Below are 19604 nucleotides of genomic sequence, written 5' to 3' on the forward strand. Positions count from 1 at the left end.
ATGAAGTAACTTTGGCTGTGTTAGTAAAGTTTGTTGCAGTTGATTTTTCTGCTGAGCTTTAGCCTTATGAGCCGCTCCTTGCACATGCTGCTTTAGGTGGCACTTCTTTTCTTGCGAAATCTAAAAATGTAAAGTAAACTGAATTAAAATAAAATCCTAATTGTTGTATTGCCGTATTTCTATCACAAAGTTAGTGGGTTTGAACAATCAAAATTTTAATGACCTGCAAATACTTTAACTATCGGAATTTAAAAGATTAAAGTGTAGTGGTCTTAAAAAGAATTATACCTCAGGATAGCTCAGTCAATGTATAAATATTATAGGCCTACTCATTAAAATTAATAGAATTTATATATTTCAACTATTGTTACATACCTGTTTGCTACAAATCTTGCAGAATATAATTTTTTCATCATAAGTGAATTCTGAATATTCTGTTAGCCATTGCCGGATCAATGTAGATTTTGCACTTATATTTTTCGGCATTATCGCGTTAAACTTCACAGGAAAACGTCCTACCCCTCAAAACTTCTCAACACATAATGGTTTACCCTACTAATTCGCAGTTTTACGACTTTTCATAAATATTTCAAAAACACTCTTTCTCCAAAAATTGTGATTTTATGACTCTGAAGGGCAGTACAGCTAATCGGTTTCAGACCGAAAACAGTCATTTTTATAGTATAGTATATCTCTGAATCGGTAGCAGCACATGTTGTGATTATTGCCTGCTTCAAAACTAAGGTTGGTTCTTTGTCGGCATTTATGCCTCCAAACATGTTAAATTCAGTGAAATCTATTGCGAGTGTCGTGAGATTCAAAACATTTTGTTTCCTTTATCAATGGTTTCATGGCCGGTGTGAAGCAAACTTTCCAGTTTTTAAATGCCTTAAATTTCGCAGTGAATGCATGTATAAATTATAAAAAGTAAGAGTAAAATGCGAAACTTTACAGTGAGTTAGGCATTTTTAGGCGAATATTAACAAATTAGGCTCTAATAACCATTTTAGGCCACTATAAAACTCTTTGAATACCTTTCAATTTCCATGAAACACAAATATTAATAATTATTTTTACTTTTCTCCTAAAGAAACAAAATAGGCATTTGCCCTAGAATCTGATGTCTGTTCATCACACTGAAACTCAGAGCATAACAGTTTATTTGGTGAGTGAAATTATTATTTTTCATTGATAGTAATACGAATAGACTAATAATAGTAACAATAATAATAATAATAATAATAATAATACAGTAATAATGATATTAATAATATAATAATAATAATAATTAATATCATAAACATTTCCTATCGGAAGCACTTAAACTAGTTGCATCTGGCCTCACCGAGGATTTTGATCACCGGCCGCTACTGGGTTGTACCTTTCTTTGCATTCCGTCAAAAATAAAATATGGCTGACTTTTGAATGGATGATGATGCATCTTCTACATGAAAAACTTAACATGCTAGGGAGCCTTTTACTTTTGAAACTTTTCACGGGGGTATCGTTTTGTTGTATCTTTCTTTTCTTGATAGGGGATTCTATTGACATCAAACTCTTGTTTAATTCCTCAATATTACTGATTTCTAGCACTGTATCCATAGAATTGCTAGAAGAAGTACTGGGATAATCACTTTCTCTGTCCGCACTTTCATTTGATTCATGTTAATATCACAAGAACTACCGGCTTCACATATAATTTCACCTGACCTATGCGGAAATTGATTGATTTTTACGGAACAAATCACATATTTGCACACTCAAAGATTCCTTTAAATTGAGCTTTATCAATAAGTCGTGACTTACTCGTCTTAGTGTACTTTTCTTTTTTAAAAGCGTGATTAGGAAGGTAAATGGATTTAAGGGGAGACTGTACGTCCTATACAAGCAATGTTAAATCAGCATAGTTTAGGTACAATTTTCTCAAACTATTTGTGATATGTTAACCAAATTATCTGCAATGTATTTTACAACCTTCCTGAATATATTGTCATTTTTTTACTCATTTAAACATAAATTGTATTTTTTATTAATTTTTCTCCAAGAGACAAATATTTTCAACATTTTTACCCAAAATCAAAATTGAGTTAGGACTGTTACGCGTTCAAGGGCTTCCAAAAAATGACAAAACATTGTCAGATGATACACAAACATGCTCTAAATATTTCATGGCTCTATGACCTATAGCTCCTGAGAAAATTGTTCCTTAATGTCACAAAAGTAAATTTGCGGAAAAACTGGATTCAATTTTCAACATCTTATGACTGACCTCAAAACATTCCTGCTCCGTATGCTGGGTCATCCTCATTTTCTTCTTCTTCTCTTGCCCTTTTTAGACCTCTGGAGTGTTGTCTTATCTTTTTCCTAATCAATTCCACCTCGTAGTCAGCCTTCTTCACCCTCAGTTTGTCTAATTTTGAACAGATTCTAACCACATTTACTCCTGGCTTCATTCCTAACAATCTAATAACCTCTAGCTTTCCAGTGTTACCTTCATTAAAAGCTAGGACTGCCTCATACACTCCAAATGACAAAGTTTCATGACCTACAAATACATTTTTTGGCAATTTGGTCCATATCACATTGTTGAAGGACTCTTTAGGATTTTGTGTTCGTCCATGGAGACATTTGCGAAGAACACTTGGGTCTGCTAGAGATCGGAAAATTGGCTTGATGGTGAAACATACTGCTTCTGGTAGTGAATGTTGGTGCTTATACTGTTCTCCTGTTACCAGAGCATGGTTGTATTTGCACCAAGATGTTGATCCCGATGGACAGAGTTGATGAAATGGTGAAGTGTCTGTGGAAAGTTTGTGGAAATATATTGCCCAGATGTCTTGCTGCATTTTCTTTTCACTATCTATGTTTCTTCTTATTGCCTGCCCATAATAATTTTGTATGTTGTCAATTTCTTTGTCAGTCAGTCTTCCCCTACCAGAAATGGGCTTACCATCGTCCAATGGCTCTTTCTTGAGTTGTCTTAGTTTTCGAAGACGTGTCCCCATTCTCTTCTGCACGTGCCCAATACATTCAAGTTTTTCTGGCACAACATCACCATAGGGCTTAGATTGCACAACACTAAGGAACCCTTTGCTGTCTCCATCCCCCAAGTATTTAGTATATCTAACACCATGAAGAGCCAAAGAACGAGAAAAAATAGCATTTGCTCCTTTCACCTCCATATCGCCACTGCTACCTTTGTAATTCATTTTGCATTCCTCACTTTCTTGGTGTTGTTTCAGTTTCTCTTCATTTGTTTCAATGGTACATTTATGACAGTATTTTGAAAGAATTTCTACGTCTATCACCTTCCCATTATCTACACTGGTGGCAGACACCACACCATTTAGACTTGTATGTCCTCTACGCTGCCAGCTCCCATCAATGGCCACAGCAATGTCTGTGCATCCTTCATTATCATTCACAGATTCTTTCACAGCCTTCTTCATAGAGGACAGAGCACAAGTTTTAACCACATCACCAATACACTTATTATAATTTTGAAATCTTGTAGGTCCTTGGGGTAGATTCATTACAGCACACAGACTTTTCCCAGCTGTTTCCCCTTTCCCTATTGTTCTCAGCCCATATACAAATCTCAAATTATGTTCATAACCATTGTCAGTTCTTTTACTAGAATAAAATGAGAGTTTCTTCTTACAACATTTACATTCAAACACTAAATAACTTGCTAGTCCTAGTCTTGCATCAGAGTTTTCATAACAAAGTATTTCATCACAAGCATTACAATATTTACATTTCATAAAACTAGAAATAGCAGCTGACAACAGTTCAATATCCACTATCACATTCCCATTTGTAATTTTTGCATCACTTGTCTCTTCTATTTCACTTGTTGGGGTTTCATTCTGTCTTGTATCATCACTAACAAGCTGTTTCCGTGATGCACTACAATTATTTACAGAGCTGAATTGTGAATTTGGAGTGGAACTACCTGGTGTTTCTAACCTCACCACTGTTCTCATTAATTTCAATAACTGCACTATTTACAATATTACTAGTATTATCTACATTATTTACAACATTATTTACATCACTTTTTTTCTTCCTTCCACACCCTCCTTTCCTTTTCAAGAAAATTTTCCTAGGGCGAGGCATTTTTCTTCCCTTACAAGAAAAACACACATCACTAACAATAAACTGGCGGGAAACAGCTGAAAGGAGCATGGTGAAACAGACTGAGCAACAAAACAACACAAAATTTCTTTCTAAAACCTCAGGAAACAGGAAAAGTAATACTATAGAGATGGAGAACTTGAAGGGGGCGTGGCATGTCATGCAGAGGGAATTTAAATTGCCTTTTAAAGTGCTTTTAGGTCTATTTTCAGACAAAAATACATAACATCTTGATAAAACGGACCCTAAACTATCAGAAAATTAAAAAAACAAAAAATCAATGATTTTGACCCTAACTCACCTACAGTCTCCCCTTAAACACTTGTTATATATTACGCGATCTTTACCATCACTCATGTTGTATAGAAGTCACGTTACTGCGCGAAATTCAAACCCAAACTGATTATTTTTCTCTCCTGCCATCTGTTTACTGCCATAAAGTTTACTGCCTTACCCAGCCTTGCTATCATCAAACACTTGGCTATATTACTGTATAAACATACAGCACTGTGAAGGGCTTTCCCTCTTAGCTGAGCTGACAATAATAAAATAATTTTAGATAAGATATTTACTGTTCCTTAAGGTATTAATCATTTGATGATTAGTATGGTGACATCAGTTGCAACGGGGAATTTCCACGGGCAGCCTTCTAGCCTATGGCTGCAAGCAGTTCATTAGCTGGGAATCGCGAGCGCGTGCATGCCTCCGGAAAATAAATTGTTACAAATGTATGGGTGCTGATCCCATATTTATAAATGCAGTAGTTTACAGATAATACATCAGCGAACAAGTCTATATATATATATATATATATATATATATTTTTTTTTTTTCAGATTTTTAACTTGGCTATTTAATATAGTAATTTTGCTTTGAAAAAGAAACGATTAAAAAAATAGGCCAAATTTTAAATTTATTTGTGATAGGCCTAAAGTAATAAAAAGTGTTGTATTTCGTCTTTCAAATGCGCCAAACCGCAAATCTCAATTATATGTAGACACAGAGTTCCAAGCGAGTTTATGTAACAGTGCGCGCATAATTTGCGTAACTTCAAATATTCATAACTACACAAATAATTAATAATTGTGAAAATAAAAAAATACGGGTCTCCTTATTTGATGTCTGGAATTCATGAAAAAAAATTCGACCATTTCCAAGAAGGTCGTGTTTTATTGCTGTGCGATTTGACGTGGAATGACTCAATATGATGCAAAATCACTTCTCTACCTTTAATAGATTGTCTGATAAAAAATAAATTCATTTTTAAAAATGGTCAAATATCAGTATTTTCTTCTAACACAAAATAAAAAAAAATATTATTTATGAAGGAATGTAGTTGAACGAGCATGATATTGTAAACATGAGTTTCAGGAATAAAATAAAAGAGAGAGAACATGAAAAAGTTAACAATTTTATGAGTTATGAGGGAAACGCTTCATCACTGCATAGTGAACTGCCACCATTTTGAATTTTGAAAAAAAAAAATATGTAAATAATTTTTTTTTTATTTGTAAAAATATTTTTTTCATATGGCAGAAGAACAGTGTTTTACACCTATCAGTTTTCATTATTGTACAAGATACAGTAATGGGAGGAAAAAAAAAAGTTAAATATTTCCAAAAATTTCACTGCTGTAAGCTGTACCTAACCCCTTAAGAGAAATAAAAATCTAAATTTTGTATTGCAAATTGAGTGTGAATGATGCAGAAATCATGGCTAAAGATTCTTCTAAGTTGTATTTAGATTAGATGAAGTTAGGTTGAAAAAGGGGATTAATAACTGCAAGAGAAAAGGAATGTTCAGGGTCTCTTGTGTGTGTTTTGCTTTAATCCCAAAAATATTAGTATCTTTAATTTTATTACAATTTCTGGATACTTGCAAAATTTAATAGATTTTCAATAATCTTGTGTTGCTGTGTTAGAAACATATTCCACAATACTTGAAGAGTTTACATCTCTAAAATATTTTGCCATAAGTAATCATTTCATGATCATTAACGAAAGCAGAAAACTACGTTGTATATAAATGCCATTATTGACAGATGCATTCTCGTTTGACGAGATTTTTCTTTCGTGCATTAAGAGAATATTTATGTGTGATGTGCTGTGGTAGTGTGCAGGACACGGGGACTCTCCTGATTCTGGCAAGAAGTGTGGGGAACCATTGGATCTGGCGCCAGGAGACCTGATGGACATTCCAAGCAATGATGGATCAGGAGATCCCACCAGCAGGACTCTGGAGCCAGTGATTGGTCCACTCACAGAAAGTGAGTATGAGAGACTGACAGGCAATTCAGCCAAGGGAGATGGGTGGCGGAGCTGCGCCATCTGCCTGGAGGAAATGGACACAGACCTGCGCAGACATGCATCTTGCAGTTGTGTGCTGTGCGAGTCCTGCATAGATGTGAGTTTCTACATTCTGAAACACTGCTCAGATTTGTACAGACAAATCTCGTCTCATCTGTATGTATCTGTTGCAGACATCCTGTAGACACTATGGTGAAGACAAGCTTGCATGTCCTGTATGCGGGATTATAGTGAAACCAGAGACTGAGTTTATCCCTCTTGACAAATTAGGAGATTATAAGCCCACTATCAGGTGAGTATGCTGTCCATTCAGGATATCCAGCATTTCATCTTCTGGAACATAAAGGCCTAATAATAATAATAATAATACAGTAGAATTCCTCTCAACCGGCACCAAAGGATTTTGTCAGATAATTGAATAAATACCAGTATATTCTAATTCTAATTTCTTTTTTTGTAATAATTGTTTATTGTTAATAAAATAACATGGACAAAAATACAATCTTAGTTCTTCCCTGAAGGAGTAAAAAACTCGTGCTCAGGGAGATATCCAAACACAAAGATAATTTTTTGACACAAACTGGGTCAAGAAAAAAAAAAAAAAGAAGTTCGTATTTCATTGTGCCAAATGTTGAAACTGCAGCTTATTTCTCTATCACTTGCTCATAACTGAATAAACATAAAAACCGTGTGGAGTTTCCTTATTAAAACACATCACACAACACAAATAATACACTAATTCTAGGTTCGAATATTCACTGAAAATGAAAGTTTGTGCGAACATTCTAATGTGGCAAAACTGACAGCCCAGATTGGCAATCTGGTAGACTGATTTTTTTTTTTTTTTTTTTTTTTTTTTTTTGGCCCAGCCAAAAGTGTCGTTGTTTTAGTATTGCTGGTTACAATGGATTTTACTGTAATTATATTTGGTAGTCTTATGCCTTCGTGGATTCTTGGCAAAATGCTTTGCCACACTCTGCGTTATTAGTACGCCTCTTGAACTTTGTGATCGAGGATTTGGATGCCTTAAACTGCAATTGATTGTGAAAATAATGTACTTCTTTATTTGCATTTTCTAGAGATTAATTGTCTGGTCATAGATAATAGCATGCTGTGCACGCATTTACATAAAATATTCAAACACTTCTGTTTAACTGATGCATCAGATATGTTTTAGTCACAGTGGCAGGACTCTTCAATCCTTCAAACTTTTGAAAGACTGTTTTGTTTTTTATCCTCACTTTAGGATCATAACCGTCTTGAAGGTCATTCGAGGAGATAAGTCAATGATCAAGCCTGGAAGGCACAGTTGGGAAGGATCAATATTTCTATTTTTCACCCTTAGTTGCTTTGTCCACTGTATCCATCTGGAAATTAGGTGTGCACTCTCTTTGGTAATTGTGCATAGGAGGAACTGCTCCTCTCGTGATGTGCCGATTGTTCCTTGTGATATGTTGGGGTCGCTGTCTATGTCCTCATTGGATGATAGTGCATTATCATGGATGAGTGTATGGACCTCCTCCAACAATTCTTCGTTGATTTTTTTCAAATTTTATAAGATAAATTTGACGTGGTGATAGGTCGAAGAAATTCGCCAATAGTTTCACTACTATTGCTGGAGTGATAGTTTCAATTGCTGATGGGTGTGGATCATACATATTCGTTTCTAGATAAGTTGTGCCTGTCAACAACCGTTTTTTTACTTGTCAGCGAGTTCCTAGATAAGGAAAACAACCGACATGTAACACTTATAGTATATGTACATAGTCTGGCAGAATGATCTCCTCGATTTGAAACTTAAATAAAAAGAGCAACATAGATCCCATTCAAAATTTTGTTTTAGCATCTTACAGAAAAATGCTTGCCATTTTGACATCACTTTGTTTCAGAGATAATATCATCCAAATGCTTGCCCTCACGAGCTATACACTCCTAAAACAGTGACTGTGCGTCCTTTCTAAAAAAAAGTGTGGTCCTATTATTCCAAATTGTCCAACACCTCAACAAATAGTAACACACTCTCTGTGGAAAGGTCGCTGATTGTTTTTCTGGAGGATTTTCAGGGGTCCAATATCGAAGGTTTTTTTTTTGTTGATGCAGTCTGACAAATGAAAATGAGCTTAGTCACTACTGAGCACAACAGTGTCACCTGGAACATTTTCCAATACGATCACAAGCATCTTGGCGGTTGAGCCAATCACGTTGCTGAAGTTCCTGAACTACCATAATTTTGTAGGGATGGAACTTGAGGTCTAGTTGTGAGATTCGTCTGGCACTCGGATTAGATATTCTCGGCACCAGAACATGTTTAATGGCTGAACGTCGTCGAGATGTGGTAACTGTGCCTGACTGCTGTGATATTCTCGAGAGTCTGAACATTGTGACATTTACCAGACGACTTCTATTTGAAAGTGGAACCTTTTGTCTGAAATTTCTCACCCATAACAGTATTGTTTTCTGATCAGCAATTTTTTCGTGTCGACCTACTCTAAAATGGGTACGAAATTGCTGTTGCATTGCAATCACAGAATCACCATTTTTTAAATCTGATTCAACAAAAAATTCACGATGTTCACCTGTTTATGCCATGATGGTAACTGAAATGGCATGGCTTGTGCTGCTCAAAGATATACCAATCAAGCACAACTATCAACTGTGCAATGGCCAATTCAAAGAGAAGAGATCATTCTGCCAGACCCTGTATAAGGAATATCATAGTGCTCATGAATATGACTGTAGTGTGTCTACCTGTTGACCATTGCACCTTAAATTTCGTAGATCAACATCTCTGATACTCCTCTCTGCAATACACATTCATTATTTCTCCAACCAGTGACAATGATATCTAGTATACTAAGGTACTGTTCCCTTGTTAGTAACAGCCCTGATCACATTTCATTTCATTTATTATATTCCATAGATCTTACATTAACAATGAAGCTTTAAGATGTGGAACAAGTCAGAATTTTACAAGATTACAATTACAATGTTTTGGCGAGATGCAGTGAGATGAGATGAGGCCCAAGGATTCGCCAAAAGATTACCTGGCATTTGCCTTTTGGTTGGGGAAAACCTCGGAAAAAACCCAACCAGGTAATCAGATCAAAGTGGGTAAAGTGAAGTGGTGCCGAGGACTTGCCATAGACCATCCAGCGTCAGTCCCACAGCTGGGGAAAACCTCGGAAGAAACCAATGGGACCAAACGGGGAATTCAACCCAAGCCCGAGCGCAGCTCCGGATAGCAGGCCAGCGAGTCTGCCGACTGAGCTACATCGATGGCTCTACTAAAAATATACATATATATCAGATTGGCCATTCCCATGTTATGAAAGGCAACATAAAATGAGAAAAACCACCAGAGCCTCCCCCATCGAAAAGGCATTTTTTGACAATGACTGCTAGATGGAAGTACAGTTGCTCCATGTAGTTCCATAAGGATTATAACATGACTTCTTTTGCAGCAGCTAGTTTGCAGCATAGTGAAATTGATAAAAGTGGCTGCCTTGAAAGTCCATAAGACTGATCAATCTGTTATATGTGATCAGGGGTACAGCAAAGACAGATGCTTCAGAACTGATAACAGGTGCTGTGAAGTGCAATTCCTGCACTACAAAGAGCAACGAATAACATTGCAATCAAGATACAAATAGAGAGACTCGCATTAATACAGTATGAGAAGCTAATCAGACTGCCATCTGTCTCCTAGTAGTCTGATCATCAAAGTCAACATAGACAACTCAAAATGCAAAAAGGTTTTGTTCAATATATAGATAACATAAAACCACAGTATTTCCCCATAACCATAGCAGAAAACCTATTGACACCCACTTTGCCACTACAGGAACCTGATGTTCATCTGAAACTAATCCTCACAGAAATGGCCAAGAAAAGTGACAGTAATATAATTCTTTTCAAATAATTGGCATTAGAAGCTATAGATCAATTTTATCCTCCAGACAACTGGCTGCATACACTATTTTCTCTAATACTCCGCGTCCTTGAATAAGCCACACATCCCATTCTAGAGGCCAAAAAAAAACACAAATTATAAAAATAAGACTTTCAACAAATGTATTCACGATAAATTAAAAACAATTAAATACAAATAGAGTTCAGTTAAATTTTATCCTGGAACAGGATGCATTTCAAACTCATTCCGTGTACACGCACTGCACATAATTATGTCAGTTGTCTTGCTTGATTGGCTGTTTACACGATATTCTGCAACAGTAATAGCACACATCACGATTTCCATGCTCCTCAGCATATTCGATAATTTTAAGTTTTTCGCTGCAAGTAAAGGATCGCAATCTCATATTCATTCCTTCAGTGGTATTCATTTTCAGAACTGAAAATATAAGATGCACAAACTATGTACTTATCACAATTGAACTTTATGTACTACTATGACAGATGACACTAGTGTATTTTATATTACTGACTCCATTGAACTGTTTGAAAAGTTTGAGGCAGACATTATTACTCTTGCAAACTGGTTAAGTGCAAATAGGCTTTCTTTGAATTCGAAAAAAACTATGTATACGATTTTCACTAAACCTTCATTTTATTATATTATTCCAAAAGAATTAAAGTTTAATGATTTTGTAATATAAAAAGTTGCATCAGTTAAATTTTTAGGTTTGATTGTTGATAAACATTTAACATGGGATAAGCATATTTTGGCTGTCTGTGAGAAAATTACTACAATGTCTGGTATTTTGAAAAGGCTTAAAAGATCTTTGCCTATATCTTGTCTCTTGAATGTATATTATGCTTTTATCCATTCTCATTTAATGTATATGTCATTTATTTGGAGACATAATAAGAAAACTGCTTTGAGACCTTTACAAATTATTCAAAATAGATCTTTAAGAAATTTATTGGGTTTTCATTATTTGACTCCAGTTAAATATCTATATCAATTTTTTTTCGTTCTACCAGTTGAATCAATTATCAAATTAGGTACTGCTATTTTCATGTACAAAGTTATTAATAATTTAATACATAGTAATATTACATTTCATTTAATAAAGATATACATACTTATTTAACAAGACAAAAAGACAATATATATTTTTCTCAGCATAGCTCAGTAACTTATGGAACGAAAGGACTTAACCGTTTTTTAACAACTTTTAATCAACTTCCTTTAGAATACAGACTTTTACCAAATTGTCGGTGTTTTAAAAATTGTTAAAAAATACGTTTTTGGGAAGATTATTTATTTTAATTCTCAGTTTATTTATTTATTTATTTCATGGTTTCAAACTTTTCTTCTTTCTGCCCAAAACTTTGTTATCTTACTATTTGTTCTTATTTTGCTTTCTTTCTTTCATAAATTCTTGTGTTATTGTTTGTTTTTCACAGACTATAGTTTCATGACTTTTACAATTACATTGTATAACATAAGTATGTGTTCTTGTATATCCCCTACATATGAGTTATAATGGTTGGGGCATACTCAATAAATTAAAAAAAAAAGAAATACAGATGCCATTTTATAATGCTAACAATTGAAATATGTGGGTGGGAAGGTAATGGCATGCACTAAAACCTTAGCAGTTGCGCAGGAAGAAAATCGTACATTGTTGCTAATTTAATTTCGAATAAGCAGCATACCGTATTTTTATTTGCATATTTTGGAAAAAAAAAGTGCGTGGAGTATTCGAGAAAATATAGTATATACAGATGGATCTCAACTTGAGAGGAATAGTAAAGTCGGAGTAGGAGTACACAGCAATCTGTTCAGCTTCTTTCGCCCACTGAAAGACTTCCATACAAACTTCGATGGAGAAAAGGAAACTATATGTTCAGCCCTAGAACATATAATTTTGAGATTAAACAACTTTGAAAATACCGTAAAGTGAAGTGGGTAGGCATTGGATACATACATACATACATACATACATACATACATACATACATAGAAAATCCACTTTTCTTGAGTGACTCACAAGCAACTTTACAAGCCATAGTCTCATCTCAACCCCTCGATTCAAGAATAGCAGCTACCTGTGCAGTCTCCTGAGAGAATTACGCATAACCATAAGCTTAATATGCCTTCACTGGATTCCTTTACATTGTGGAGTTACTGGAATTGAAGCAGTTGATCCCTTGCCTACAAAAGAAACTTAACTAGTAACAACATCTATTGTTTAACTTGGCTAAGCTCTACATCAAGAGAAAATTCAAAGACGAAATTCTTTAGCATCACAAAACTGTCTGTGATGGAAAGAAGTGGCATTCACTACCAACATTCAAAGCTATCCCAAATCAGTTGCAATATTCCGTATTCCCACTGGTCACGATTTTCTGTCAGCTCATCTATATCGACTTTCCATCCTGTCATCGTCAGTTTGCATTCTGTGAAAAGATGAGAGTAGTATTATGGACTGGGACCGTATACCAAAATGCTGTGTCTTACAAAACTTTCAGTCTAAGACAGTAGGTTATTTGTATTGGGAAGTGAATAGATGAATGATCATGTGTCAAGTGCCTGTGCATTAAATAAAATAAATATTTTACTGTCTTCTATCCCTCCCACTCTTACTTAATGGATGTTTTTATGTTAAAGAAAAGGTAAAGAAATTATTTTGCAACATCCCATAAATCTCTCACAGTTGATGCACACTTGTCTTGATGAATCTCAGAGCGTATATCTGCAACAGTGTTTTTTCAATCATTATTTTATATATGGTTCTGGATTCCAGAGCTGGAGAGGTGAACCATTTATGTTTATGAATATTAAAGAAGATATATATTAGGAAAAGCAAGAGCTGATCTAAGATTAGTATAGAACTCCAGGTACAAAACTTACGCAACCATGTGCTATATGACTCCATATGGGCAAAAATGTTCTCTTCTCCATACAATTCATTTTTAAAATTGTAGGCTTCCATGACAGCACTGCCTATAACCTGTATGTTATTAAACCTATGTAAATACCATTAGGCATGAGAATAAAATTGGAACAGTATAAATGAGCTATATGTGGTGTGTCTAAAAAGTTCGGTGAATGGTGTCAACGTGTAAACGTCAAGTTTTGCTACAAATTGGGGAAGACTGCAACGGAGACACATAGAATGTTGGTGCAGGTGTACGGGAGGGAACCCGTGAGCAGAAAATGTGTTTACGAATGGTTTAAACGCTTCCGTGAAGGGAAGGATGAGCCACGTTCAGGTCGGCCATCGACAAGCAGAACCCCTGAAATGATCGAGAAAGTGCGACAAATGCTGGCACAAGATCGGCGACTGACTAAAATTGATTGTGGAGGAATTGGACATTAGCAAGGACACGGTGCACACCGTCGTCCACGATAATTTGGGTAAGCGGAAGATCTGCTCCCGATTTGTGCCGCACAAGCTCACAGACGAGCAGAAAGCAAAACGGATGGAAGCTTCTGGTGATTTCATTTCCATGTGTGACCAGGATCCATTGCTTCTGAAAACCATCGTCACGGGAGTTGAGACCTTGTGCTACCAGTTTGATCCGGAATCAAAACAGCAATCGATGTCATGGTGTTCACCAACTTCCCCGCGACCAAAAAAAAGCCGTCTGCAAAAATCCAAGGTGAAAACACTGTTGATCGCCTTCTTCGACAACAACGGCATCGCCCACAAGGAATTTGTTCCTGCAGGTCAAACAATTAATGCTGCATTTTACCAGTCCGTTTTGAACCGATTGCTACAGCCTATCCGGCGGGTTCAGCCAGAGTTGCACAGGACTGGAAAATGGATGCTGCTCCATGACAATGCCTCTTCACACTGTGCGATCCGTGTGCGCCAATTCCTGGCTCAGAAGATGGTAACTGTTCTTGAACATCCTCCATACTCCCCTGATCTGGCTCCTGCGACTTCTTCCTGTTTCCCCGCTTGAAGGCAGCAATGAAAGATGAACGTTTTGCGGACGTGAATGCCATCAAAGATCGTGTGACAGCAGTTCTGCGATCGATTCCACAGGAGGCCTTTGCTGATAGTTTCCAGAAGCTGTACGAATGTTGTCAAAAGTGTTTTTTTTTAGACTAAAAAGTTCGGTGAATGCTATCAGAAAACAAAACAAAGATACAAACAAATTTTCTTTATTGCCCTTCAAAATAGTCGCCACCCGCTACAACACACTTTTGACAACATTCGTACAGCTTCTGGAAACTATCAGCAAAGGTCTCCCATGGAATCGATCACAGAACGGCTGTCACACGATCTTTGTTGGCATTCACGTCCACAAAACGTTCATCTTTCATGGCCGCCTTCAAGCGGGGAAACAGGAAGAAGTCTGCAGGAGCCAGATGAGGGGAGTATGGAGGATGTTCAAGAACAGTTACCATCTTCTGAGCCAGGAATTGGCGCACACGGATCGCACATTGTGAAGGGGCATTGTCATGGAGCAGCATCCATTTTCCAGTCCTGTGCAACTCTAGCCGAACCCGCCGGATAGGCTGTAGCAATCGGTTCAAAACGGACTGGTAAAATGCAGCATTAATGGTTTGACCTGTAGGAACAAATTCCTTGTGGGCGATGCCGTTGTTGTCGAAGAAGGCTATCAACAGTGTTTTCACCTTGGATTTTTGCAGACGGCTTTTTTTTGGTCGCGGGGAAGTCGGTGAACACCATGACATCGATTGCTGTTTTGATTCCGGATCGAATTGGTAGCACCAGGTCTCATCTCCCGTGACGATGGTTTTCAGAAGCAATGGATCCTGGTCACACATGAAAATGAAATCACCAGAAGCTTCCATCCGTTTTGCTTTCTGCTCGTCTGTGAGCTTGTGCGGCACAAATCGGGAGCAGATCTTCCGCTTACCCAAATTATCGCGGACGATGGTGTGCACCGTGTCCTTGCTAATGTCCAATTTCTCCGCAATCAATCTTAGAGTCAGTCACCGATCTTGTGCCAGCATTTGTCGCACTTTCTCGATCATTTTTGGGGTTCTGCTTGTCGATGGCCGACCTGAACGTGACTCATCCTTCCCTTCATGGAAGCGTTTAAACCATTTGTAAACACATTTTCTGCTCATGGCTTCCCTTCCATACACCTGCACCAACATTCCATGTGTCTCCGTTGCAGTCTTCCCCAATTTGTAGCAAAACTTGACGTTTACACGTTGCTCCATTGCGCTGTGACACTTCCTCTCACACTGACTACGTTCAACTGGTCGCAGTCTGTTTACACTGCCAGTCACATGCATTGCATGCTGTGTATCGATTCTCCCCAAGTCTCTGAAGAACCATGCGCATGCGCAAGCACATGTGCCAAGTTGCCGTTCAGATATGACACCATTCACCGAACTTTTTAGACACACCACGTATATACTGTATTATTTTATAAAACAGAGTATGCATTAACGAGAAAATATAATATTACTTTTAAGTATCTTGTACATTGATCAATATGTTTCCTTCTTTGCCATTAGATTCGATATTCATTGTATCTTACTTGTCCAAGGGTGATTTGTACATTTATCTTTTAGAAGCTGGGAGCTCCATGTAGAAAATAAGTGTATCCTGGAATAAGAAAGCAATAAGGGATTGGCCATTTCTCAAACTTGAACACTGTTAGGTATCATCCTTGCCTATCATTCTTTTATCAGGAGTAAGAAATTCCACTTTGTATATAATCTTATCTCAGGAACAGAACTCATACCGGTACTAGCTTATTAGATGACATTTGGGAGTGCTAGAAACGGGCTGACCAAAAAATGTTAAACGATAAAAATTGTAAGCAACCAAGGTGGCGGTTAAGAATAAGGTCACAAAATAGATTTTGCAATGGAGTACCACTTTTTCTTTAAATGCCTGACCGGAATGATCATTGACTATCAGATAGCTACCAGACTGTGCCTGACCGAAACAATTGTATTGTTGACCTGGCAACTACCAGATTATTAGGGAAATGGATGATACACACAGCAGTTTACTGTTGCTTTACATATCTGCTGGATAACAATAATGCCAACGAAGTGAGCCCAAAGACCAAATGCCGAAAGTTACCCAGCATTTACTCAAAGGAGAAGCTCCAGAAAAAACCTCAACCAGGTAAATTATCCCAACCAGGATTCGATCCCAGGCCCGCGAATTTCGCAGTCACACATACTAACTAGCAGTGGACTACTGAAATACACAGTTAATATGACATATTATATTTTATTAGTTTTAATTTTGTATTAGGAGTATATCGAATGTTCGTTAATTTATGTTGGCAACAACTGTGATTTTCAACATCAGCTCTCGATTAATGCGTCTTTTGAGTGGCAGAGGTTCTAAGGGGCCATAGTTATGATATATTTTAGAATAATATAATGTTGCAGGCAAGTATTACAGTTGAAAGATACAAGAAAAATTTGTGTTACAGGTTGCTGAATGTTCCTATTGTGTTCCGATTGGATAGTGAAGGTGATGGCAACAACAATAAGAAAGTAATGAAGCTCTTTGGACATCCAAACCTGGTGCGTCTACCAAATCGCATACAAGGACAGGATCTCTACACAGCAGTGGACCGTCTAGTCCCATATTCAGTGCCCTACTCAATCCTGCTGGTCGATGGACAGGTACCTCACAGACAAATCTTGATGATGTGAATAGAATAGATAGATTACTGTGCTATAGATGAGTTGGGAAAGGCTTTATGGAGGGAAAAACTTAGGTTATATTACCTAGATCAGCAATGTTAATGTAATTTGTATATCTTATTTTGCTATATGTATTCTCTTTAACTCTTTAAAGCTTTACCATAAACAGTAATTTCTAAAGCTATTCGATAGACAAAGTGATTTCATTTAACTGTTTCTAATCGAGTATATCACCATAAAAGACTCTAAACTTGATATTGCAAAACTATAGAAAAGTACAAAGAAGATATTAGGTATAAGAATGAATGATGATAATACATTCAGAACATATTGAGTATACTGTAATTTACGTCTGATGAAAATGTTACTAAAAATATATTTCTTCTGTTATAACTAATGGTGTTTTCTTTAGAATACCATGTACAAAATTTGTAAATGAATTTACTCTATATGTACGCAGGTGACTTAGAGCAAAGTTATAAAATTGGTACAGTTTGTAACATATTTTTATGGAAGTGAATTGTATAGAAAAGAGGTTCCAGAGACATTTGCAGGGGAGAGAGCAAAAGTCAACAATCAGAATAGAAAATTACATTGCAATTAAATCTGCTAATATACAAGAATGGAACGAACTTCTACATGATACATATTGAAACCTTAATAATTTTATTACAGAGCCACTGTTTTCACCTTTAGACTTGTAACTGAACATGATTGCCTTTCAAAATATGTATGTAGATTGGGAGTTTCAATACTTTAATGATTCCAAATTGTGTTTTATATATTGGATAATAAAGGAAAGGGATGCTCCACAGATGAATACTTGTGAAGCTGTAAGAGTCAGAATACTATAAAGAAGTGCTTGGGGCTGAAGATGACAGTTGATATAACTATCACAGGCCACAGCTTTGGATACTAAATGTAATCCTTATTGATTCAAGGGTTATAGCTTTAACTGATTGTTATGATAAAGATGTTTGTAAATGATGTGCAGGGCTACCATTGCTCTCGCTGCATGTACACTGTGCATTGCCGAGGCTGCCATGTTGCACCAGAGGGAGAACTGCTGTTGCAGACTGGTGACACACTGGCTGTGAGGTTCACAGAGCCTATTGACCACATGGATCTTGCCATTGAGCACCCCAGCATGAAGCTCATGCGGCGCCAAGACCCTCTGTCCCTCTATGACTGTCTGCAGGCATTTAGTGAGAGGTGTGTGTTGGGTGTTGGTTGCTGAACATCACAGATCAAGACTGTATGAATTGCACTGAATTGTATATTTATTCTTCTTCACCTGCCAGTGAACATATGTATTTAATTGAGAAACATAACTGATTTGTTGTGATTGACGAGACTATAATCAAAAATATTAATTCATTAAACCATAAATTTAAAAAGCAGAATAACAGTGTGGTTCATTATTTCAATAAATGATAATGGTATTATGCAAAATATCTCATTTACTGATAGTGACTGGATAAGACCAGTGCAGTATTCAGAGACTTTTTCCTTTGATCTTAATTAAGTTAAAGCAGAATTTTATACATTTCAGTCATTGAATCAGAGAAAATTGTTTAATATTTTCCTTCTATTTAATAATTGTTAAGAGCCAACTTTAATAATTTCTCATATGCCTAATTTCTAAATTTAAAGAACTAAACTTAATGTCATTGAGATTTACTCCGTAATTGCTATTGTATTTGTGTCAGGTTTGGCCAAAATTGTCTTACATACAGTACATTGGAGTCATAAGATGCACACAGATACATGCACACACACACACACACACACACACACACACACACACATAGGTATGTGCACGTGCTTACTGACCTACTTTTTTCTGGAAATTAGAATCGACAGCAATTTGGAAGGGGGTCGTCTGCAAGCGTTTGTGCCAAGAGAGACAGATAGAGCAAGGCAGCGTACAACATTGCCACATCGTACTTCACACACATGTGCAATACAAATAACGCAGGAGATAATTTAAATTATCAAATGACAATAATGAACTTAGCTGTTGATTACTGTAAACAAGACACCAAACAAACCTTCTTTCCTTCTGTAACAATATTCTTTGCACGGTCCTCAATCCTACACCATAAGCTTCTGCAGTAGTTTCTTCTGCATTGGCAACATTGCAGTCAGTATCATGATGGCCAGCAGTGTTCTATTCGTCAATGTTTTTAAAATAATTATCCACTGTAAACACTATTTCCAGTGTCTGCCTGCCTGCGCAGTCTCTCCTTCCATTTATTTATCTTATACACAGTATTATGTTAGTTTTACTTATTCGATGTATTGAAACACTCACACGTGAACAAAGAAAGTCGGAAAGCACTTGTTACAGACTGGTTCCTATTGGTTCTATTGTACAAGCTTGTGACATCACATACCAGAAATGCTACAGTGCATATAGCAGCTGACCACCTTCCGAAATGCTGTCAACTCTAGTTAAGCAGAATGAACTTTATATTGGTAGAGTGAAATTTTTAGATTTTCATTAATACTTCTACTTTATGATATTCAAGAAGTTATGGTTATCATTATCATATAATCTTACAACATTTCGTTACCTATAACCATAAATCAGGTGT

At 36.6% G+C, this 19604-nt stretch overlaps 1 protein-coding gene across 3 annotated transcripts in view; it reads left to right on the forward strand.

The window, feature by feature from the left end:
- The window catches only part of LOC138701583 (uncharacterized), a 64722-nt gene that overhangs the window by 24797 nt on the left and 20321 nt on the right, over positions 1-19604 (forward strand). For all 3 annotated transcript variants that reach the window (XM_069828618.1, XM_069828620.1, XM_069828619.1), the window contains exons 10-13: positions 6250-6540; positions 6617-6735; positions 16791-16986; positions 18002-18219. In XM_069828618.1, coding sequence (XP_069684719.1) covers positions 6250-6540; positions 6617-6735; positions 16791-16986; positions 18002-18219 — 824 coding nt within the window. The remainder of the gene's footprint in view (positions 1-6249; positions 6541-6616; positions 6736-16790; positions 16987-18001; positions 18220-19604) is intronic.

Source organism: Periplaneta americana, chromosome 6, assembly GCF_040183065.1.
Source record: "Periplaneta americana isolate PAMFEO1 chromosome 6, P.americana_PAMFEO1_priV1, whole genome shotgun sequence".
Classification (NCBI taxonomy): Eukaryota; Metazoa; Arthropoda; class Insecta; order Blattodea; family Blattidae; genus Periplaneta; species Periplaneta americana.